General features: G+C 48.5%; 2 protein-coding genes across 6 annotated transcripts in view; one reads left to right on the top strand and one right to left on the bottom strand.

Annotated features, from left to right (window-relative positions):
* Positions 1-425: 425 nt before the first annotated feature.
* KCNA2 (potassium voltage-gated channel subfamily A member 2) overlaps positions 426-24,931 on the top strand; it is a 32,412-nt gene continuing 7,906 nt past the window's right edge. The window contains exons 1-3 of one of the 5 annotated variants that reach the window (XM_079111439.1): positions 426-527; positions 2,428-2,767; positions 3,245-14,527. In XM_079111439.1, the coding sequence (XP_078967565.1) occupies positions 3,408-4,907 (1,500 nt within the window). In that variant the 5' untranslated portion in view covers positions 426-527; positions 2,428-2,767; positions 3,245-3,407 and the 3' untranslated portion in view covers positions 4,908-14,527. Of the gene's footprint in view, positions 528-729; positions 890-1,199; positions 1,926-2,427; positions 2,768-3,244; positions 14,528-24,931 lie in introns of those variants that run through there. The other 4 variants (XM_079111437.1, XM_079111440.1, XM_079111436.1 and 1 more) reach the window with 4 other exon arrangements.
* RBM15 (RNA binding motif protein 15) overlaps positions 21,194-24,931 on the bottom strand; it is a 212,368-nt gene continuing 208,630 nt past the window's right edge. Inside the window, exon 2 of the transcript XR_013759373.1 lies at positions 21,194-21,206. The gene's annotated coding sequence lies outside the window, so the exon portion shown is untranslated. The remainder of the gene's footprint in view (positions 21,207-24,931) is intronic.

The raw sequence follows: 24,931 nt of genomic DNA, 5'->3' as shown, positions 1-24,931 counted from the left end.
GCCACTAGTTTTGTCAGGTCTGCGAAAAGGTCCAGCAGCTGGCCCTTCCCAAGGGCAACTGCGTGTCCCCGGCCTTCCCTGCCAAAGGTCCTGCAGAAGTTAGGGAAGCAAGAGGGCCAGCCCTGCAGTTTTCCCTGTTCCTGCGGCTCCCCCAGTTGGGGACAAACACAGCAGCGAGTTTCTGCCACACTGCGGCTTGGCCCGCACCTGCTGCATTCCCATGAGAAGCCAAATAGTTGCTAGGTAAGAGTTAGATGGGACGCAGAGCTGGAAAAAGGGGCACGCGGGAGGGAGAGGACAAGGAGGGGGTCTAGGGTCTGCAGATACTGTCTGACATCGTCGTAATAATAGCAACACATCCCCCGCGGGACTGGATCCCGCCTCGGGTCTGGGATAGCTGCTATTGATTGTTTCCTTTGCCGAATTCATTAGGTTGGCAAGAGCCTCTCCTGAGCACTCCTCAACTTGTGCCCCCTCCATCTCTCTGGGCCCCAGCGCACTCAACTGAGTTCTGCACGGGGGTTCTGGTTAGTAAGTTGGGCTCCGCCAAAGAATGGGGTGTATTCTGGTGGGGTGGGGGCCGAGGCCAGGGGATCCAACGGGGCGGCCGGCACGCTGGTAGCGGCCAGCAGTGCGCTACTGGCTCTGGTCCCCACCGGTCCCTTTAATTCGAGTTCGCTGCCGGGCCAGGTGCGGCGCTGCGTGGCGCGGTGCGGCGCGGTGCGGCTGCGGGCGGCGGCCGGGCGCTCCATACGCGCCGCCCGCGGGACTGCAGAACCGGCTCCCGGCTGGCCGCCCGCACCCGCCGCCGCCGCCTCCTGCTGCCGGGGTCCTGCAGGCGCTGGCCGTCACTCAGAAACATGGAGGCTCCCGGTGCCGGGTCGGAAGGGTAAATCAGTGTCGGGGCATTGGACTGAGTGGTACCTCCCCTGCCCAGTTGCGGCTCCCAGAAGGGTTGCAGGGCACCCGGCGGCGCAGCCTGCAGCGCAGCGGGGTCGGGCTTGTCCCCGGGCGGGTGAGCCGGTGCCAACCCTTGAAGTCTGCCAGTCGGGTCCTAGATTAGGGCGGGCTAAGGGGGGTTGCGCCCCGCAGAAGAGTGCATGAAATGGGCTCGGGGACCCTCTGGGGTGTGCGTTGTGAAGGGCGGAGGGCGCAGAGAGGAGCCGGCGGGTGATGGGAAGTGCAGGTGACAGCATAACCGTGTCTGGTAAATAACGCGGGTTGGTAGGACCCGAATCGTTTGGTTCTGGCACGAGATAAAAACGGCTACACTGCGGAGAGGGGCTTTTCCCCTTCGCAGGGGCCATGGGCTGCCGGGACCCCCTCCCGGCGCTTAGAAACAGCTGAGATCTGGGACAGCAGCCTGGTGCAGCCTACTCCCCACCCCCAGAGTTCAGTCTCCTGTTTTTTCGGGTGGAGGTGGAGCCTCGGTGGTCCCTCCGCTCAACCTGGCGGGGAAAGCAAGGCTGCACACGGGCCCGCAGCCGGAGCTAACTGCACCAGGCAGGAAGGGGTTAAGGTGGCGCTCTCGCCCGCGGCCAGCTGGAAGGTCTAGTCCGAGGCTCGGAGCAGAGCTGGGAGCGCGCCGGGCGGAATCCCGGCTGGAGCCCGGGGCGATGGGGAGAGGGCCCAGACTCCTCCCCGCCCTGGGGCCGGCGGGATTGGGTCGGCAGGGGGCCAGGCCGGAAGCCCGCTTCCTCCAGGCTCCCCATCTCGCGGCTGCCAAGCCGCCTAGCAGCCAAGCAGGCTGAGCGTTTGTTCAACGCTCCCTACCGAGGAGATGTAAGGGATTTTCTCTTGGGGAGAAATCAGTGGTCCAGCGCCTGCCTAGCTCAAATGCCACCCGGCTCAGAGGGAGGTCTACGGCCCAGGGATCCCGGAGGGAGAGTAAGTTCAGCGACTAGGCCATCCAGCTTTCTACACAGGTGACCTTGCTGCGTATGGGGTCTCCCTGGACGAGCCCTGAATGAGTGTGCGGGTCGGGAAGGGGTGGGGTGCTGCTTCTGCCAGGACACGGCTGAGGTCAGAGCTTGTAGTCAGGCTGCAGAGAGTGAAGTCCTCCCCTTGAGAGATGGGTGTCCTGACATGAGGTGGGGATGGAGGGTGCTTTGCCCAGAGCCCCTCATTATGGCAGCTATAAACAAGGGGTCTGGATTAGCTTGGGGAGGCCTCTGGAGAAGACAGCCCGGTCAATCCTGAAGGCTTGTTCCCTGGGGAAAAAAAAAATGCTTCAGCTGATGGGAATAAAACGTGCTGGGAAGCTAAGGGGTAGTTCTCAGGCATGGACGGCCAAAATAGAAGGTGGTCACCAGAGTTTGTCACCTGCAGTGAGGGGAGCTGCCAGAGCCCTCCATAATCTTGGTACCAGCTGCCCCAAAGCCCTGGTTCCACAAAGCCCCCATTCCACTTTGCTGCTGTGTTTTCCAGGCAACGTCACACCTCCTGAGGACAGCCAGGAGGACTCTGGCTTTTGCTGAGCTGTGCATCTTACCTCCTTCCTTCCAAAGGCTCCAGACCCAAAGCGCTGCTGTTCTCAAGTCCTGCATGCCCCTGGTCAGGCACCCCACTGCCCCTCCAGCCCAGTTCAGCTCTAGAGCTCACCTCCAGGACCTGGAGCCTGCCCTCCTGCCCAGAATGACTCACCATTATTTCTAGCTCAAGTGAGAAGACGTGATGGGGAGTTGGGCTGCCTGTTTGTGGATCTAGGATTCCTACAGCATCTGATCCACTCTGCAAGGAAGAGAGCCAAAGGTTCCTGCCTGGCCAGGTAAATCAATCTATCATTTAATAACAGTCATATGTAGAATCATGGGGTGAGATCAGTGAAGGAGATCCAGGCCTGAGATCCCAGGATGCAGGTATATGTGAGACATTAGTGCCCTTCCTGGGAGAGGGTTCCCTTCAAGACTCCTAGTTTGGTTTTATATCCCAGGATGCTGTATGGTAAAGAGGGGGCCTGTACCAGCCCCATTCCCCCAGTGCAAGGCATTCCAGAGCTTCCTTGAGAGATTCCTCCCTGCTTCTGGTCCCCAGACAAGTTACAAGGTGAAAGTAATTCTGCTTTCTGGTGGTGGTGGTGGTGGTGGTGGTGGTGGTGGTGGTGGTGGTGGTGGCGGTGGCAGTGGTGGCAGTGGTTGTCATGTTTCTGGACTCTTGGCTGAGAGATGGGAGACAGCAAGCAGCAACCCAAGTTGGGTTGCCAGTGCACGTTGGTCTCATGTCCTTAACTGCCTCTGTCTTTCAGCCAAGCGAGGCTGCCTCTCCAGCTCTCGGAGAGCTTGCAGAGCTCTCCTGCAGGAGCGCAAGCCAATGCTTCTGTGTTTCCTGGGGCCGTTAGCAGCACCCTGAGCCCCCTGCCACCAGGCAGCTGGAAGGCATAGCGCCAGGCGCTCCTCTCAGTCCCAATTATGACAGTGGCCACTGGAGACCCAGCAGATGAGGCTGCTGCCCTCCCTGGACACCCACAGGACACCTATGACCCAGAGGCAGACCACGAATGCTGTGAGAGGGTGGTGATCAACATCTCAGGGCTGCGGTTCGAGACCCAGCTAAAGACCTTAGCCCAGTTTCCAGAGACCCTCTTAGGAGACCCTAAGAAGCGGATGAGGTACTTTGATCCCCTCCGAAATGAGTACTTCTTCGATCGCAACCGCCCTAGCTTTGATGCCATTTTGTACTACTACCAATCTGGGGGCCGGCTGAGGCGACCTGTGAATGTGCCCTTAGATATATTCTCTGAAGAAATCCGGTTTTATGAGCTGGGAGAAGAAGCGATGGAGATGTTTCGGGAAGATGAAGGCTACATCAAGGAGGAAGAGCGTCCTCTACCTGAAAATGAGTTCCAGAGACAGGTGTGGCTTCTCTTTGAATACCCAGAGAGCTCAGGACCTGCCAGGATTATAGCCATTGTATCTGTCATGGTGATTCTGATCTCGATCGTTAGCTTCTGTCTGGAAACATTGCCCATCTTCCGAGATGAGAATGAAGACATACATGGTGGTGGGGTGACCTTCCATACCTACTCCAATAGCACCATCGGGTACCAGCAGTCCACCTCCTTCACCGACCCTTTCTTCATTGTAGAGACTCTCTGCATCATCTGGTTCTCCTTCGAATTTTTGGTGAGGTTCTTTGCCTGTCCCAGCAAAGCTGGCTTCTTCACCAACATCATGAACATCATTGACATTGTGGCCATCATCCCCTACTTCATCACTCTGGGGACAGAGTTGGCTGAGAAGCCAGAGGATGCCCAGCAGGGCCAGCAGGCCATGTCACTGGCCATCCTCCGTGTCATCCGCTTGGTAAGAGTCTTTAGGATTTTCAAGTTGTCCAGACACTCCAAAGGTCTCCAGATTCTAGGTCAGACCCTCAAAGCCAGCATGAGAGAATTGGGCCTCCTAATATTCTTCCTCTTCATTGGGGTCATTCTTTTCTCTAGTGCTGTCTACTTTGCAGAAGCCGATGAGCGAGATTCCCAGTTCCCCAGTATCCCGGATGCCTTCTGGTGGGCAGTCGTCTCCATGACAACTGTAGGCTATGGAGACATGGTTCCAACTACCATTGGGGGAAAGATAGTGGGTTCCCTGTGTGCAATTGCAGGTGTGTTAACCATTGCCTTACCAGTCCCTGTCATAGTATCTAATTTCAACTACTTCTACCACCGGGAGACAGAGGGAGAGGAGCAGGCCCAGTACTTGCAAGTGACAAGCTGTCCAAAGATCCCATCCTCCCCTGACCTAAAGAAAAGTAGAAGTGCCTCTACCATTAGTAAGTCGGATTACATGGAGATCCAGGAGGGAGTAAACAACAGTAATGAGGATTTTAGAGAGGAAAATTTGAAAACAGCCAACTGTACCTTGGCTAACACAAACTATGTGAATATTACCAAAATGTTAACTGATGTCTGATTGGAACCCATTAACATACTCACAGCTCAATGGAACTAATGCAGATGTTGCATAATAGCCTGCATTGTAGTCAGTGTGTTCTACAGTGTGCATCTGGTTCTGCATGGAAAGCAATAGTCGTGCAAGTGACTTTTGACCTTTTGATTTTTGATTTAGAACGCAGAATATCTATCACAGCTTTCATGCAAATCTTCATCACCGGCTTCTGGGTTTCCAAAGATGAGAGTCACCTATGGAGCCATGATTTCAGAAAGACACATTGAGGCCACCTCATATCCAACACACACCCCACCATATCAGTACTCCCTCTCCTTCTTAATTAAATGCACACAACACCTGGGAGATGCACTCCCCTCCTCCCACCCTGTCACCCACTCGAGCCCACCTGCCCCTACCCAGAAGAACACCATCATGGCTTAGCTTTAAAGCTCTGGTGATTATTCGAAAGGTCATTCCCATCTTTGCATTGAAAAGAGCACACAGTTCTGTGTGTTTTGGAATGACTTTCTGTGTCACAACCTGGAGTTTGTGAATTGCAGTTGCCAAGTAGATGCTCCGGAGGCTTGTGTTTCGTAATGAAAAAATGCTGCATTCTGCTTTTTCTCTTTTGATGTGAGGGAAGCCCGGGGGAGGGACAGTTAGTGTGACCAAATGTGAGTTGTCAAGTTTCACATTTGTTCCCTTAGGCCTATGGGGAGAAAGTACCAAACCAAGGGACCTCTCAGCTTCAGATTTTACCATTTTTGCAGGCTTCAGGGTCACCAAAAATATGTCTGATTTCTTCATCTACACTGGAGTTTGCAGACATCTGCTTTCCTAGTGATGTGGCCCAGCTACACTGACGCTACAGTGAAATTTACCAGTGATGCGATAGAACTGCATGGGTGTTCATTGCATGAATCTCAATATTTAAAACACAGGAGATAACCTATTTTCTTAGTAGCCTACACAGTATTCATATTTAGAGTATTAATAGGCTTGGGATGGCATTGAACTAGGGGTTTTTTTCCCATCAGAAGGCAAAAGCCCTCCATCAGGAGAAAAAAAAAATAGGCTATTTGGAATGGGGAACCAAAACTTCTGGCCCTCCAGCCCACCCATCTCTGTTCTTTCAATAGGAGAGCAGACCTCTGCCATGCCAGGAGAATGAGCAGGGAAAGCAGAGTCTAAACACTCCCATGACTGCACCTTAGGAATTAATCTAGTCATGGGCATGACTGCATAGCTGACCAGGGCATCAGTCCTGAGAATAGGCAGGTCTGTGGATCCAGTGTATATAAATATATATCGGATATCTCTCTCTCTCGTGCATTCCTCTACCTAGCTAGCGATAGGAAAAAAATGCATTTGAACATTGTATAAGCTTATGCAATATTTTTGACACAGGGCAATTTATGCATGTGTTTGACTATGTGCACTAGAGTATATATATATATATATACACACACACATATATATATATATACATACATATGTGTGTATATGCACATATACACACACACACACATATATATATATTCATTCACTGGAGTTCAGGTTCAGGTGTAAATCCATTGCTCAGTGGGTTGGTAGAAGCCCATTGGGTTCATTGGTCTCATTGGTAACCCCGCTGGGCCTGGGTTTGCTACCGTTGCCTCAGATACTCCAGTCTTCATGGATTCCTAGACGTTAGAATTGTCTTTCTGCCCTCCATGTGCTGCAGCTTCAGTTTCCCATGGCTGAAGCTTGTCTTACTGAGTGCACAAGGGCCCTATGGCCCTCACAGCTCCAGCTGTCCTGGGCCAGACCCGCCCCAGGCCTCCTCTCTACCGTCCATCCTGTTATCATCTCCATTCTCATCTTGTCCCACCCCATTTGGTTTTCAGTATCATTCGGCTCTACATCCATCACTTTCATGAACCTGTCCCTAGAGAGCCAGTATGGATACTCTGCTTTGAAACCAAGGTATAGGACTCCTAAGAACCAATTTCCATTGATTTGAACTTAAAGGGAAACTTTTCAGTGTGGAAATTTCTAAAGTCTAGGACCAAGAGATGTGATCCCCAGATGATCTAAAAGCATCATTTTGATGACCAGACTCAAATTTTCTCCCCCTTTAACTGGAAACCAGAACTAATTAAAAAGAGAGAGAGAGTTGGTAAAGAATTGGCCCCCACCTTCCCAGAACAGGTAAGGAATAAATAAGCACTGCATAGCCTAAAAATAGAGAATAGGTGGGACCTGGGATTGGGGGCAGGGGCAGCTTTTGCCTCAACAGACTGGGTTTTTTGCCCTTTTATATTGTGGCTTAAATTAGCAAATGTAGCAAATGATGATGGTCAGGCTGTCCAGTAGCTTCTACTCAGGTCTCACTGTTGGCTAGTTGGCACCTTCAGTTGTCTTGGGGGATGGGGCACCAGCTCAGGGTGCTAGGCCCAGGGTGCTCATTAGTTCCTGGTCACCCACATCCCCAGGTATCTGCAGGGCATTCTGTGCCCAGCACAAAGCCTCTGTGCTTCTCTTCCTCTCCTTCATGGGAGGTGGTGCTGAATTTCAGGACATGGGGTGGGAGGGACACAGACCTTTGGAAAATAGAAAATTAAAACGCCCACACTTGAGACCTCCTAGGTCAGAGGGTAGATACCTTTCCATAGCATCTTTGGCTGGGGACTGTAAAATGTTCAACACACATACATGCACATCCACTCCCAAATTGATGATCCTTTGTTGCCACACACAAATATAAAACATGTAACATACATGCAAAATACACATGAGCCAAGTTTATATAAAAGGCAGGCACAGAAGATAATATGGTTATACCTAGATATGAAATATACACACTCAGCATGGACATGGACTGTACTTACCAACACAGAATGCCTACAAGAAAACTACATACACCCAAGTACAAATACACGACCTGTAACTCAGATACAAAATACACAAAACTACATGGACATGGTAGGTATGCATCAAAAATACACAAAGGATACTTCACTATTATTTCTGTACACAAGACACACACAAACTCAGAATGTACACACAATGCATGTACTTACACTAGGCACACAAAATACAGCACACATGCCAAGAACACAACACTCTACTCAACATACAGACATCTACTCAGATTCTTTGTTGTGCCTCCATATCTCCAAATTAATAGACACAAAATATCAGTTTTAATTACCTTTTCCTAGCTCATATTAGTATTTCTCAGTATTCTCCAAGGAGTCTTTTCCTCTAGTTGCTTTGCTCACCTGCAGATTTCAGTCCTGAGAAGGAACCCCTGAGGTTTCAGGCAGAAAGATGGGCCGCCACATCAAGCACGGGAATCTTGTGAGATTTCTACCTGTTCATCTTCCTTCCACAGCACCTTGGGATGCAGAGTGTGGAAGACCCCAGGGTGGCCAGCAGCCTGATGTGGACCTCCTTACCATGACATTTCCCTCAAAGCAAGACCACCCCAACAACCCAGGAGCTCAGGGTCCCTGCCTTCCATCATCCGAAATCCCCAGATTCAGCCCCATTCTTTTCACAGCAGTGATGGCTCCTGGGTCCCATCATGAAGACATCCTTAACACACAGACCTTTTTTCCCCTCCGTCCCCAGCAGCTTTTTTAGGGGACCAGGTCAGAAAATTGAGGCTCTATATAGACTTGCCTCGCAAAATGAGCCACCCCTACTTCCCGTGGCATTTCACTTGCTCTTGGGCACACGTCCAATGAGGGCAGTTCCTGATTGCCTTCTATGGGTGTTCAGTTCCAGGCCTGCTCTTCCCCTTGGCCAGGGCTCCCAGGATGCCCTGCCACCCATTGAATTTCTGTGCCTTGAGAAAATGGCAAACCAATTCAGTTTAAGTAAAACATGATTAAGGACATAAGCCTAAGGCTAAACAAGCAAATAATACTTTTTTAGAGGTCCTGATTTTTTCCTGTTTTCTGATACCCAATTTAAATACCTTCTAAGCTTACCCACCATCTTGGATTACCTTGGAACTGGTTCTTCCAGTTAGTAGGACTGAAGGCTAACTACAGTTCGGCAAAGACTTCACTTGCAATGGATGTAGGAGTTTCCATGGGCCTGGGATCAAGCATCATGGTCCCTACTTCTGCACTGTCCCAGGTGTGTGACTCACCTTTCCCTCATAAGGATGGTCACAGTTCCCAGTCTCCACTGAGGACACAATAACAGCAGGAAATGGACACATAGGACCTCAATGTGTAGTTAGAGTCACTCGCTGGAACTTGTGCTTCCAAGCCAAGAAACCACTTTTCCTTTTGTCTCTATGAGGTCCCTCTGCAGGCTCATGCTTCCAAGAAAGTTGGGGTTTTCCAGAGCCTGGAGAGGAATAGGTCCAGGAAAGGTAGAGAGGTTGTCAGAAAGAGGAAGCAACTAAACTGGTCAAATTTCAAAGTAAACTCTTAAGGAGCCAAATTTTAATTAATTGATTAATTAAAATCTAATTAAGGAGCCAAAATTTAATTTAGTTAAGCATATGTTTCCTATGCTCTCTTTCTTCCTTCCTCTCTGCTTGCCTAGATCCTGCTGAACTGGGCTTCTGAGGGTGGCACAGGCATGTCGCCAGGTTAGGCTTTCAAAAGGAACCCTCGGGGAGTGCCCCTCCAGATTCCATTGGCCAGGTGTGGAAAAGGCTCCCATTAAAGCACTGATGGCCTGAATCCCTGGCCTGAGTGGTCATGTTGCTGCCCAGGTTGGGAGGGCTTTAAGACTAGCTTGTCCTACCTGCTCTCTCTGGATTTCTCCCTCCCTTGTAGTGGACTTTGGCCAACTTCCTCATAGTCAGCTATGAAATATTAAGTGTTGAGAGAAGGCAACACCCTCTGAAGATCCTCAAGCTTGGAGGTCCAGTGTTGCCCACAGTCATGGAAGGAGAGGCAGAGTGCCGCCTCCCCCAAAGGAAACCGTAGGACAATGGCAAATTGTGTATGTGGCAGTCACGGAAGCACAGTACTTTGACTTGTCTACCCAGGAGAGAGGATGGTGGTGCTGAGCTCCTGGAACCCATTGTCATAACAACCTGCATGTGAGTGATGATCAACTGGTCTAAGAGGGCCATGATGTCCAGGGTGCTCCTTGGTTACAGAGCGGAGGTTCTCCCAGCCTTGGGGAAGTGTCCATTGCCAAGTTTGACCTTAACCCCATTAGCATCAATAGCCACATGAGCCAACCAGTGGGGAGGTGGATGCTGGGAGCTGCCTCAGTAACTATTGTGACCATCATCTGTACTCTCAAATTTGATCCTTGTTGAGACCAACCCCATGTCCCCATGGAGTAGCAAGAAGGGACAGGTGGAGGTGGGGGATCCCTTAAAAGCTGAGATGAGTCTGTTCCTCAAAGTAATCTAGTTCACTTTCCCCTTCTTTCTGTTTCCCTTACCACCAAAGCTCAGTACCATCTCTCATAGTTTGTATTTAAATATTTTTAAAGAGGAAAAGTGCAATAAAATCAATAGTGACTGTTTTCTTTAGCAATAGCTCTTTCAAAATCTTGCTCTCAGGACTGAAAAGTGATAGACAGTACCTGGATTATCAGATAATGCCCTTGACTTCAGGGCATTTGTTCACAGTCTCTGTAGTTTCTTCTTCCCATATGTTCACATGACTTCTGTCCTAAGATCTGACCTTCTGGAATGGACACATGCAGATGTGCAGTACACACACGGAAGGCCCATGAGTAGGCATTCTTTGTCACTCTCTTTCCTGTGTGGACCTCTCTGTCTCTATGTGTCTCTCTATCCCTCTCTCCCTCTGCCTACCCCCTTCTACACACTCCCACACAGCATCCTCACCACCTCCAGGCACTGAAACCTTGAGTTTGAGTGACCTCATGCCAGCCCATCTTGTTGACTTTGTGTCAGTCTGGCAGGGTGTAATGGAAACCTGAAGGAAACGCTTACCAATAGATGAGAATAAAGCATCCTGAGCCATTACAGAAGATCATTTCCATGCACTAAAAGCCATTACTTGATCCTTTTGCTATCCCTCCTCTCCTCCCTAGGGAGATGGATACTGAAGGAATGTGGCCCTGGAGGTTTGCACCTGGAATTGGTAGCCTGGGCAGATTTGGAAATTGCCCTCTGACTCTCCTTCACAATAAGCTGACTTGCTCAACTACAGGGACTCCATGAGAACTATAAAGGGAAGCAAGTTCTTGGCTTGGGTAGAAGTCCATAGGCATAGAAGTTTTGGGGTGGTTAGGTCATGACATTAGTGAGACGAAGACCCCACCACCTACTGCAGTAAGCAACTGCACAAATTTGCGCACATCTCTAGGGCCTTTGGAAGAGTCCTCTTTCCTGAAACACCTGTGAGGTTAAATATTCAGACTGGACAATCCAGGGAAGGTTGGCAACCCCAGAGCCCCATTCCATTCCTTTTCAGTCTACCTTGTTCTACACACATGTGTACAGCCAAACCTCAGTTAACCAACAGGGAAAACTCAGGGAAGGGAATGTCCTGGTTGCTTTGACATTCTGGTTATTTGAATGGGAATGGGAACACGTGTGGTTCAGCCTCTGTGATTGAAAAGTAGTATTTCCTAAGTAGGTTAGTATAACCTCTCCTGCCTTAGTAAGTAGAGCATTTGAACATGACAGAAGACCTTGCCTGGCTCAGGGTCAACCTTTCAAACCTCAGTGCTCAGTGTATGGTGCATAGAAATGGAGACAAAGCCGACCAAAGAGACAGGCTGAATGATGCTGGCTGTTAAGACGGACGCGGAAGTGGATTACTGGGCACATCCAGACTTATCAGATAATGACCTTGCTGTCCCCTGCCTCTTTCTACTGAAAGTACAGAAAGAAAACATAATTCTTGCCAATCAAGGTTTCGGTTGATTGGTCCTGAGTTATTAGAGGTTTTCCATATATACATATGTCTGTGTGTATATATATGTATAGTATATGTATATATGTATGCCATTATTTCAAATATTACACAAATATACATTAACCAATCCCCTAGTTTTCACTAACATGAAATAAATTTGGCAATCTAAGGAATGAATCGCTTTTGTTTGAATTTTTTTAAATGACCTTCCTTTGTATTCTTTCCATCTCTCCAGTTCTACTCTTTTTCTGTTTAGGCAGTTCTTTCATAACAAAAGAACAGGCTCCAGGATCACCTCTTTCTCTTCCCTCCAGGTGGCCACCTGACTCAGGGATAAAAGGGGAGTGTGATCTAAAGGCTCGGTGCTTTTTTGCCTTTATTTCGTCTACCCTGGTTAGTTGTAACCTCATCACTGAGAACCTGAAAAGTTATGCCAAACTTTCTAGACCTGGGGGAATGGAAAGCTTGAAGATCTGGCAAAGAACTGATCTGTTTAACTCTCTCTGTCTTTAGTGGTGCCCTAGGTTTGAATTGTATGAGTTGTGAAAGTAATATTTCAAATGAAGCATTAAAGATCATCTCTGTCCTATGGAAGGTGAGATCTGTGGCAAATGATGGAACTGAAAAAAAAAATTCTGTTGTTCATTCTGACCAAATCTAGGTTGAGGGTGTGGGCATTAAAGCAACTGTAATTCAGGTGCCTCTTTGGGGCTGAGCTATCCACATCACCCGAGGTATAGCTGGGCTTGAGCAAATCAACCCTCCTTCCCCATCTCGCCTGGCAGTGTGTTAGACTCACAGGGAATCATCTCTCAACCTCACCTCCTGCATTTGACTGTGCACTCTACTTGGACAGGGATAGTAGGGATTCCTCCTATCCTATCTGGAGCAACTGAGGTGGTATAGGGTGTCTGCCAACTCCCCACACTTCCAGAAGCCCTCTGACATGGTCAAATTAGCCATGATCAGGAAGTAGAAGCTCTTAACCCAGATTTAGCATGACTGACTGGTAAGCTGGGCAGTTGATGTAGCCTGTCTGGATGGCCCCTTCTTAGACTGTATGACCTTCAGCATGGAAACTAATATAACTTCTGTGCTCCTAAAATAGTCAGATATGTTCCAGATGAGTTTGCAGCTGAGAAGTTCCTGCATCATTTCACTGACGGATGCACAGGGCAGGTGTGATTACATAATAATGTGGACAGCTGCTGCAACATCTAGATAATTGAGGGCAGTGTAGATGTGGCTGTGTGCTAGGACCTTTGGTAGCTACCCAGAGGACTCGGTGCTGTGTCTCTCAGTCTTCATGAGAGGCCTCCAAGCCCAGCCTCTCCTTGAAAATGACTCCCTAGACACTGATGCCTTGTTTGGATGAGTGCATAAACACTCCAGATGCTGGAGAAAGCAAGAGGAGTAGCTGGGAGGAAAGGAATAGCGAAGGGTTCACCTTCCTACCAGACAACTTCCATGTCAGCTGCTGACATTTCTGCCTTTTGAGCTTATGAAGTGTAGGGCAGGTGGGGCTAGAAAGGAGCAAATCAGTTCTAGTTCTAGGCTAAGAACTGCAATTGAAAACAAGAGGAGAGGCCTGGCTGGCTTGGGCGAGGGTTAGTCTCAGCTCCTGAGGGTTTGAACATGCTCTGTGCTTGCCCCAGTTCTGTCTTCACGTGGGATCCAGCGACCCAGTTTCCTTTTGTTGTCGTGCTTGGATGGTTCCTTCATTTGAAGGGCCCCAGGAAGCTGGAAAGTCCCATGATTGAGCTCCAGCCTGCTGAGAAAACAATGCCCCAGCCAAATCGGCCTCTTCCTTGGTTTCTGCATCCCTGTATCCCTCTCTCCACTGAGGGTAATCTTGGAATGGTCAGGATTAATGGTGCCAGCAATCAAGGAGAACTCTCTAGTTTCCATTAGGGATATAACTATAAAGCTCATGGGTGGGGGATGCTGTTTCCTTTTTCAGACTTGTGTGCTTATGCTCATATAGGCTGTCTCTGGAGGTGTGTGTGTGTGTGTGTGTAAAAATATATATATATACATATACATATATATGTATATGTGTATATATATATACATATGTGGTAGAAATGGCCGCTCACTTAGGCTCATGCAGCACAGACTCTAATTAAGGTTTCCATTGGCTTCCTCACTGCTCGTGCATGACTCTGCAGCTGCCCTCCCATGTCCTGTCTCTCATAATTGCTGAAAACTCAAAGAGGAGAGGCAGATAAATAAGCCTCCACGGGATCAATAGGAGAAGGAACTCCAAGGCTGATGGCAAAGCTTCGTAAGGATGATGCCGAAAGGGAACTGGGGTCTCCATGGTGATAAGAGACAGGGGACCAATGGGAGCTGAAGGCGGAGCAGGACTTGTGGGGAGGACTCATGGGAGTTGGGAGTCATTTAACTATTTGTTTGCTTCATGAAAATTTAGACACCAGCTGTAACTGCATTGCACAGGATGTATAGATAGTATCATTCTTGCTGACATATTCTGGAAGCTTTCAGCCCCACCAACACTGCCCTGCCCGGGACTTCTGCAGCTGAGGGTTCCTGTGTCAGTAGGGTCTGATATTTGTACATAGGTTATACATATATGTGTACATATGTGCCTCAATGAACATTGCCTGTCCACTGGATCATGGGTGTACATAGACTTCATAGAGCTCCACAGTCTTTTGTAAATATTGACACAGGTAAATAAGTATATAAATATATATTATTGAGGATTTATTTTAACATCATTCTGTGTGAAATGAAAAAAAAGAAATAAAATTTTTGACAGAGGTTGATGGTTTCCGTCTTCTCGCTTGCCTGCTTGGATTGTCATGCCTGTAAAATTCAAGTGTGCTTCCCTCACCCTCACTCCAGTTTCTGCAGTCCTGAGAGCCCAGTCAGAAACCAGGGCAAGTCAGGACAGGGGGCTCCAACGTGCATCCAGGGCCAGTTTAGCTGGGTGCCATCTGCCCTGACCTGAGAGCCCTGTGCACCCAAAGCAGGGGCCTGTGGAGGAGTGGGTGGGTGGGGTGTTTGGATCACTGGCACTCAGCACTTCCTGTGTCTGGAGTGTGTGGGGAAGGTGGACTGGTATGAAGACAACAGGCAGACTGGGAGCCATTTAACTCTGGCTGCACCCACCTTTGCAGGTCCTGTTGTCCTCAAACCCACCCCACTTCTGCCCACTACTGCTGGTGCCAGGGGTCTGACCCAACCAGGTTCTCAACACTCAAGTGAGAATGTCTAACTTGGCCTCCCAAATGAGTCTGATTCTCCAGCTAAGCCAGATCCTTCCTACTGGTTTCTCCCGTTAGATATGGAATCCCTGCCTCCAAGGAGCTGGGGAAAGTTTGTCTGTCTCTGACTGTTTAGATCTTATTAGAGGTAGAATAGGGATGGGTGGAAGCTAAAACATCAAAGTCCCTGTTTTTACATCAAGTGTAGACCTCCCAAGCCACTTGAGCACACTGAATGCTTCTCTACCTAGCCTAGGACACCTAATACAGGAGGGGCTTATTGGGGCAGAAAGCAAGTGGGAGAGCCCATTTAAGTCCAGGGACCCGTGTGTTGGCAGGAAGAGCAAAATGGTATCAGCCCGATTGAGAAACAAAATTAACCCCTGAGGAAAAGAGCATCTCCAGCACCAATTTCTGGGGTTTGAATCCCAGCTCTGTTCCCACCAGTTCTGTCACCCTGGAGCTTACTCTTGCATGCTCCTTGAACCTCAGTTTCCTCCCCTCTATAAAAGGAATCACAAGCCCTGCCCTATCTTGTGAAGATTAAACGAACAACTGGCACATATTGGGAGCTCAACAGAAGCATGCGAGTGTGTCCTCTCTTGGACTCCCATGCCCAGAAGATCCACATGGGGCAGGATATTCAGCAATCTGAGATGTAAAAGCTGAAGGATGTTCCAGCTTCTTCTGGTCAGGGGCTTCCAAATCTGGGCCAATAGGCACAAAGTCCAAAATTATTGAGAAACCTCTGGAAATTATATATGACATGTGGCAGTGTGGTCATTTTTCCGTGGAGTCATTCACAGCTCTCCAAAAAACTATGAGTCAAACTCTGATCCCTGGTCTTCTCCCCTGTGTTCAGGAAGGAAAAGTGATTTGCCCAGATTTATTTTCATTTATTCAAAAATATTTTTGCACTTGGTGCTTTGGATACTCTGCCCTTGTGGGTCTTTGAGTCAAGAAGGGAAGACAAAAATCCACCCAAAGTGAATTTGTGGTAGACACAGAGGCAGGCCAGGTTTCTGCCCCCAGGACTTCTCCGCATTCATCAATCCCTCTTGCAGTGCAGGGGGTGGGTTGCGGGCTGGAATCCATACCTGACACCTCTCCCCAGGCTGGTTTAGCACAGCAGAGGGGGAAGGAGCACATATTTTGATGTGAAATTAATGTTATTTAAATGATATGCAAATGAGGCAAGTCTACATCTCTTTGATCCATTCTCAAACTGTCAGCTCTGATTATCTGCTCCCTTTTGTTCCCACAAGCCACCCCCTCACTAAGGTCAGTAAACAGCACACCCACAGGTCATTGGCTTATCAAGAAAAGATCAAGGTTCTTTGGCCTTGTACCTATTTCAGCCTGAATGCTAGCCAGGGCTGCGGATGCTTAAGGGTTTGTAGTGAAGTTAGGAGGAAAATCTCCCATCTGCACTGCTGCCTGTACCAAGGAAAATCTGCCTCTCTCCAGGTCTGTTGCAATGGGAGATTTACACTTTCTGTTTCACTGATCATTTGGGGAGCCACCAACAACCATGTGAGAAGTAAAACTACAGCCATTCTGTTGCCATGACTTGTGGTGTATTCTCTCCCAGCCTAAAGGAAGCATCTTGAATGTCTTGTTAATCTCAAAACTGCCAACATCTGACACCATGCCAGGCACAATAAATATTCATTGAAAGAATGAATATCTGCATCACATAGTCATAATGGCAACCAAGATATTCACATCATGGGGTACAGAGATAAGATGATATTCTAGGACCCCTCACCTCTGTATCTCTCCTTGGCCCTACAGGAGATGCAGCTGGAATGGGTCATCTGATAAACGCCCCATGGTCAAAGTGTGCCACATCTCCTAATGCAAGTTGCAGAGAGGTTGCCCTCCACAGCACGCACACCCCACACCAGCCCCAAGGTTAAACCCTTCTCATATCCCAGTGGACTAACGCTCCTCCATACTCCCCAGATTCTAAGGCAGGAGAGGTCTTAACTGCCTCTGAGTCAGGGTCGGGTTCCATTCCTGGCCTGACTGCACAGTATACTAGCTATGGCCTATTTTTGATGTGACCTTAAAAGAAAGTTAACATGCCACACATCAAGGTTTAAAAAAAGATATATCGAGAGATATACATCTCTGTCTATCTATCATCTATCTATCTATCTATCTCTATCTATATATATCACCCTCCATGTGTCAAGGCCTTACTTTGTGCCAGATGCTCTGCAGAGTACTTGACATGCCTTATATCATTTACCTATCACCACAGTCCCGTGAGGTGGGTGTCATCATGCTTATTTTACATATTTGGAAACTGAACCTGAGGTTATATCTGTAGCCCAAGGTCACACACCTAAATAACTGGCAGAGCCATCGTAAAGCCAAAGACCATTTTTAATGAGTATTACAGTTAACAGATGTTAGTCCTTCTGTCACCACCGCCTCCTTCCCCCATGTGATTGAGAGTGCATAGACATGTCTCACAAGAAGACAACAAAAAAACTTCATTTGTCTTAGGAACTTTGGCATGATCAAAATAGTCCACCTAGACTGGTTGAGCTGGGATGAGATTGGCCTTGATCTTGGCTCTCAGCCCCATCTTGCTGAGCCCAGGGAAGTGGCATCAGAGACCAGTGGGATGGGGAAGGTGATATCCCAGAGAAGAAGCATCCCACTCCCCTTGTTGTGCAGGAAGCCAGAGCAAGCAGGGAACCAGGCTGGAGAGCCCCTGCTTTATTTTGAGGGATGGTAGATGAATAGTCTCCTGCCAAACGCTGGTCACAGTAACAAGGCTGACCCCAGCTGAGCTCTGCCTTGCTCCTGGATCCAAAGCCCAACTTCAGCTCACAGCTACCTCAAGGTCCAAGATAGCAGGTAACAGACACCTTTCTGCCTACATCTTCCACAGTCCATCCATCCAGACCTTGGCATGCCTATCATCCTTGCATCAGGTGGGGCCAGAACTCCTAGCAACACTGTCCCACCTCCCCAACCCCTGCTGCACCAGTTCTTAGTGCCCCTTCCAGCCCAAGATGCCTCAAATAGTAACTTTGGCTCAACAGGGCAGCTCTCTCCTCCGTTCTCAAAGGTGAAGGGGCATAGAAGCACTTTGAGAAAGGTGCACACATGCACACTCATAGTCACACAAATACTTGCAAAGTCCTAGGTAACTCTTGGAACACTACAAATCAAATGTAAGAGGGTTCCTTGTACAGGCAGGTATTCAGTAAAAATATTGATGGAAAAAATGATTCATATTCTACTAAGGTATAAGAAACACCAAGCATGTGCCAGTGTTGTGCTGGGCAGTTTTCCTGTTATCTCATTTAACTCTTAGCATTCTTGTGAGATCATTGTAACCATCTCAATTTTCAGATAAGGAAATCAAACCTCAGGGAAGCCAAGTAATTGACTGTGCTCACACAGCTAATGAGAGGCTAAATCTAGGACTCAGATCCAAGACAGCATGGAGCCCTCAAAGCCTTTGACATGCCCTCAACATGAAACCACAACCACCTGTGGGAATTCAGCACTCTGCTGGGACTAACATTGCAGCAAGGACTCACACTCTGTCCCCCTAAGCCCTCTGATGTCTGGGAGACTCCAGAAAAACAGGAGAAGGAGGCCTCTTGGGAATAGTTGGGAAGTTTAGGGATTGAAAGGTGCAATGAAATCAAATCACCCTCCTTGGGTATTTTTGTCAATGGGATTCACGAGACGGCAAGGTGTGAATGAGCAATCGCTATATTAAAAGTTCCTGAAAAAGCTTTCCTCCCTTGGGTGTCAGCTCCTGAGAAAGAGAAAGGAAAGAAGGCTAGGGGATTCTAAGACCCTTCCCCAGTCCCCCTCCTCACTGCATTTTCAGGGTCCTGGAAGTGAGTGAAAGGCTCTTTACCCTTCCTCCTCCCTCTAGTGGCCTGACCCAGTCTCCTCATTTATAAGCAGGGGCGAGGACAGAGAAATAGGGATCACAGGGAAGCCATGAGAACAAAGTTGGATTGGAAGTTACCTACACTAGGTTTGGCATGCAGTAAGTGCTCAGTGAAGTAAATGCTGCCTTCTACTCTGGGGGAAAGTGCCCTGGGAAGCAAAGACCCCCAGCTCTGGGCTCACAGGTCTGCACTGGAATCCAGTCCTACTTTCCTGTCTGAATAACTGAGCCTGCTGAGTTCCAACTTTCCATCTACTACGTGGGGTGACCTCTGTTGTTGTAGGGATAAGGACCTCATATAAAACGTCTTTCAGGGAATTGGTATACAACTAGTGCTGCAAGTGTTGGGGCCTCTTCACTGTTGGTCTGCTCACTAATTCACCCAGGGAACATTTACAGAGCCCCAGACACTGTGCCAGGATCTGCAGATCAGAGATAAGTAAGATATCATCCTTCTGCCAAAAGTCTCACACAATAGGGCCATTCCTCTTCTTGGAAGGGAAAGGTGGAAGAAAACTTCAAATGAGAGCAGGGAAAACATGAACCCTGAACCAGCAATAGCACATAAATAGGCTTTTAATAAGTGATTGTAGAATGATGAATGAATGAATGATTCTATGAATGAATAATAAAAGTAAATGCTAATATGGCACATACACTGTGCCAGATCCTATTCTGAGCACTTTACCTATATTAACTAATGTGATCCTTATGGTGACCCTATGTTGTAGGCATTAATTTTCCCCATATTATACTGGAGGAACTGAGGCACAGAGAGGCTTGCATAACTTGCTGGGAAAGCTTATGTAACTTCAAAGCCAGGATTTGAACCCAGGCCATCTGGCTGCAGACCCAGGCTGCTCACTGTCCTTCTTATTCTGCTATGGACCCAGACTCCATAGCAGTTTCTCGTCCACTAAAACCTCACAATGCAGCTGTGTAGCAGCCATCTGTCCAGGAAAACATTCTAATCCCCAGTTTATAGATGAGGAAACCAAGGCACTGAAAGGATTGCTGGTTCACCAATAGCATGCAACTGAAAATGAAGGAAAGAACTCAGGTCTGTCATCCTCTGGTCCTTGCTTCCTTCTGTGCTAACTACCTTCCAAGAATGAGGAGAGGACTTCAGGGCGGGGGAGAGGGACAGTTTGAGGGCAACAGAATCCTGATTATCCATTCTGGAAATGGTCTTAGAGATCAACAAGACTGATTGCTTTATTTTATAGATGAGAAAATTGCAGCCCAGACGGGGACAGCAGCTTGATTGAGGCCACACAGCAAATTGGTAACTAGAAGTCTAGTCTACTGATTTCCAATCAAGCGGTTTTTACCATGATCTTCTTCAAAAGAAGTCCAGGGCCACAGCATTTGGCAAAGAAGAGTCACACTAAGTTGGGCAGCCTGAATTAAGCTGCTATCATGTCCCAGCATCTCACTCCATTTTATGGGGATGCAAGGAATTATGTCCCCTTCCTTGCTAGTCTAGGAATAGACGTCAACAAACAAAACCACCAGAGCTCCTACTCTCATGGACTTGATCTGGTGGGAGATGAGCAAGAATGAAAATCCTATTCAGAAAAATAAATCAGGGTAGGAGATGGGAAGTGATGGCAAGGGGTGCTTTTTTATGTAGGAAAATCCTTTGGAATAAGGTGACATCAGAGCAGAGACCTTCAGGGAGTCTCCATGCAGATATGGAGGAAGAGCATTTCAGGCTCAGGAAAAGAAAGGGTCCTTGAGGGGTAGAGGGTGTGTTTTGAGGTCAATGTTGCTAGAGCAGAATGAGCAAGGGGGAGGCAACAGGAAATAAAGGCAGGAAGTTTGGGAAGGGGCCTTGGGGATACCTTGAAGGCATGGAAAGCTCTCTGGATTGTACTCTAGGTAAGGTGGGAAACCACAGAGACTTCAGCAGAAAGGCCTGATTGGACACATCTGCTGTGTTTAGAGAGGACTGTAGGGGTGAGGAGGGCGAGGGGACTAGTGAGAGGCTATTGCACTCATGCAGGTGAGAGCCTGGGCTTGGATGAGGACAGGCAAGGAGCTGGAGGGAAGTGTTTGGACTGTGGATATACACTGAAGGTGGAGTCAACAGGATTTGCTGGTGGACTGAGTGTGCAATGTAAGAAAATCCAAGGCATCCAGGATGACTCCAGGTTTTTCACTTGATCATCTGGTATAATGGAGCCACTCTTTCTTGAGATGGAGAAATCCACGGAAGGAACTAAGCAAGAGTTCATTTACCCAAGACATTCATCCAAGAATTCTCACTTTAAGCTTCCTCATAGTCCTAACTGTGGACAATTAAACACTGCTAAGGGGGCCTTTCTCAGCCACCAACTGAATCAAGACAATCCGGCTCATGAGCTCCTACCCTGGCCCTCCCATACCCAACCACAAACCTTCTGCCTCTTCAGAGGCAAATCCTGGCCCATCCTGGGAACCAAGGTCCAGAGCCCAAGCAGGGTTGGAGCCCAGACAATCAGTCAGCCCTGGCCTTGATTTAATTACAAGATCAATTTGACCAGTTGTCCTGCCAGCAGGAAAACCCCTGGGCCTCAACTTGGCCAGCCCCTGGGGTGTAGTTCCTGGGCTTGTCAGAGGGAGTTAGGCTCATGCTCGGTGCCCTGGGTCCCATCCAGCAGGCCTGGCTGGCCTTGCTATTGTCCACTTGTAGCCTGAGAAGTTTCCACTCCAAGGCAAGTCTAGGCAATGGGACTTGGGCACTGAGCCTGCTGGGACATGAACATTCAAGGTTCTTGAGAAAGGAAAAAGGCCATGAACAGTGAACCTGACTCCTTGGGAGCTGTCCAAGCTGCAGGGCTAGGTGGGGGAGCATTGAGTGCTGATCTGGATACTTAAGCAGATTCCATAGATGTTTCCAGACTAAGGAAACATAGCAGAGATTCCAGGGAGGGCTGCATTTCTGAGTGTCCAGGCTCATCCCCAGGTGATACAGCATGACAGATTTCAAACTAAGCCCAGGGACCTGTGGGGGTTGAACATGCAGTGTGCAAAAGCTCAGGATTTCCACCAGGGATCAATAAGGGAAGAAGGAGGTGGATGAGTCCAGTCTTCATGATGAGGCACCTGCCTTGGGCTCCTCCATGAGCACCACTCACTATTCTCCAAATATCAGTTGATTGAGACATGGTATGTTTCCATAGCTTCAAAATGGAGCCACACCTAGTACATAGGGCCTTCCCAGGCATAGATGTCACGTAGATTTCCCAGTCACAGCCTCCCTGCCACCTCCCTCTAGGACTTCCCCAAAGACAACTCACTTCCCTTGTTTCTATCCAGTTGTAAAACCACTCTTGGGGCTTAAGTGAACTGGCTGTTTTCTGAAGAAATAGAACATCAGGAGCAGACAGAGACTTTAGAGATTGTCTGACTCATTCTGTGGAGGGGAAGTATGAGGCCAGAAATCAGAAGGGGCTTTTCCAAGAGCACAGAATAAGTGGGTTATCTCTATTATCCATCATTTATCAACAGAACCACATAACCCCCCTACTCCCCAGGGCCTTTTCCCCAGTTCAAATAGCTAGTGCTCTGTCCTGTAATGAGCCCCTACCAGTGATTCCCTCCACTCTTCGTTACCTTCTCCTCTTTTTCCCTTGTCTGTTTTAGTCAACTTTCCATCACTATGACAAAATACCTGATAAAATCCATTTAAAAGGAGGGATAGCTTATTTTTGCTCACAAGTTCATAGATATCAGTCCATGATCACTTGACCTGAGACCAGCTGAGTGAGACTGGGTCTAGCTAGCAATCCAGGGTCTCTGCCCTCACCTTGGGAGGCCCTGATCTTAGCCCATGGCTAAGAGTGTCTTCCCTCTGATTCCTAGTGGTCCATACTGGCTCTCATTAACAAGTAGCCCTGGTTCTCCCTTCCTCTGAATCTTCCCTACCAGACTTGGTAGTCTTTGGAGTTTGCCATAGAGGAATTCGAGAAACCGTGCAGCCTCATTGCCCAAAGTCAGGCAGGCCCTGGGCCCAACTCGGAAAGTGCAATGATAGTAATGGTAACAGCAGACTTCTTGAAGGTGCCAGGCACTGCACTGGATGATATGTATACACTCTTCATAATCCTTACAGCCACTCTCTCTAGGGAGATATTATTACCACTCCATAGATAGATAGACTAAAACAGAGTCAACGAAGGGCTAAAGGAGGTGGAGCAAAGAGGTGCTGAGCGAGACTCAGCACTGCCATGCAGCCCTGATCACTGATTTCCTTCTGTTCTCAGCTTAAATGTCACCATCTCGGGCAGGTCTTTCCAAAAAAGCCCCCATTTAAGTGGGACTCAGTGTTCTTGGCATCTGCATTCTGTTTATTTTCTTCTGAGCATTTATTACAACCCACATTTCACTTCAAGTTTTTATTCACCTGTTTATTTTCTGACCATCCCACCAGAATATAAGCTCCAAGACCAGAACCTCCTCTGTCTTGATTCCTGCAGAGTCCCTAGAACAGAGCCTAGCATACAAGAGGCGCTCACTGAGTGTTTAATGAATGAACAAAGATTCTCGGAATTGGCCAACAAGAGCCTGACCAAAGAGCAGTGTGACTGACTGAGCTTGGGTGTGTGAAGAGGTGACTCTGCTGGCCCAGAGGGGCAGGGAGAGAGTGAAGTCACCCAACCTACATTCCAACCTTGAAGAACTGTGTTGCTGTGGACTAACTACAGCCCTCGACTTTCTCATTGGCTGGATGGAAACAGTTATGCTTGCTATCAGGACTGCTGGAGAAGATTAAATAAGATAATAGCAAGTTCCCAGGATAAATCCAGGGTATCCAGACTCCCAAACAAAACTGGTCCCTTCCCCGTCCCTACGAGCAATGGGTCCCTGCACTACAGGCTGCGAGAAAGATCCAGGACTCTGCTTGCATCAGAAGCGGCTGATGCGAGCCAGCCTCAGAGCCTGTCACTGCTCCCCCACCCTGTGCATGCAGCAGCCAATTTCAAACTATGTAAATATGCCAGGCTGCCTCCTCAGCAAGGCAACAGATAGACTTAGTGCAATTTGCATGTATTTTAAGCTAACTTGTTCCAGGCAAAGAAGCCAATTCATGAATTTAATAACATTCACAGATTCCCAGAATGTCAGCACTGGAAGAAACGTCAGAGACCATCTAGCCCAGGGCCTGATTTGGCAGAGGGGGACACCAAGGGCAATGGGGTGTCCAAGGTCATGAAGCTGGGAGGGAGCTGGGCTGGCACAGACACTTGGCTTCAGATTCCAAGTCCCGTGTTCTTTTTCAGAGCTGTCCATATTTCATTGTGTTCCCTCCCAGCATTCATTTAAGAGGCTATGAATCTTCAGCCCTCAGATCCTAATGCTGCCTGGATCATCCTAACTCCAGGGGAGAAATCTGGCTTCCAAGGTGGCCTTCAAGACAGCAGTGAGGCTGCAGGTATGGTCTGAGGGTCATCTGGGGACTGACCATGTACAGAGGACAAAAGAGTTCAATGGGACCCAGTCCCTGAATCCTTCCCTACCAGGCCCCTGAGCGACCCATACAATGAAATCTTGTGAGTATCCCCACTGCCCTTAACAACCCATTAAGATGATGCATTAAGTCATCCAGGGATTTACCTAGAGCATATTTTTAACTCCAGTTGACGGCTACTGCATCTGCCTTGCCAGCGAGGCTTCTCCCTTCTGGTAACTGCACACTTCTTTGCTTTATGGGAATAGTACCCCTCCATGATTCCAATAGGGCTGTCATCAATCAAAGGGCCCTAAGGGTCCTACTACAGGACTGGGCTTGTGACCCAGATCCAATCTGGTCCGTGGTCCATGGAAGTCATATGACCCAAACAGTCCATTTAGGAGAGTAAGACACATGCCCAGGGAAGAGACAGTGTTACTGGCTTCTCTGAGGCAAGCTGCAGGGTGATGCAAGCCCAGCACTGGCAGCAGCTCAGCTGCCACAAAGAGAAATGCTGCCCGAGAAAGCTGTCAGCACAATGAAGAAGAGAGCCAGGGACGGGACCCAGAGCCGTGTGCGGAGGCCAGCGTCAGCATCCA

This window comes from Sciurus vulgaris, assembly GCF_902686455.1.
Source record: "Sciurus vulgaris genome assembly, chromosome: 1".
Taxonomy (NCBI): domain Eukaryota; kingdom Metazoa; phylum Chordata; class Mammalia; order Rodentia; family Sciuridae; genus Sciurus; species Sciurus vulgaris.
Note: the sequence above shows the minus strand (reverse complement) of the source record. Positions and strands in the feature narration are given on the sequence as shown.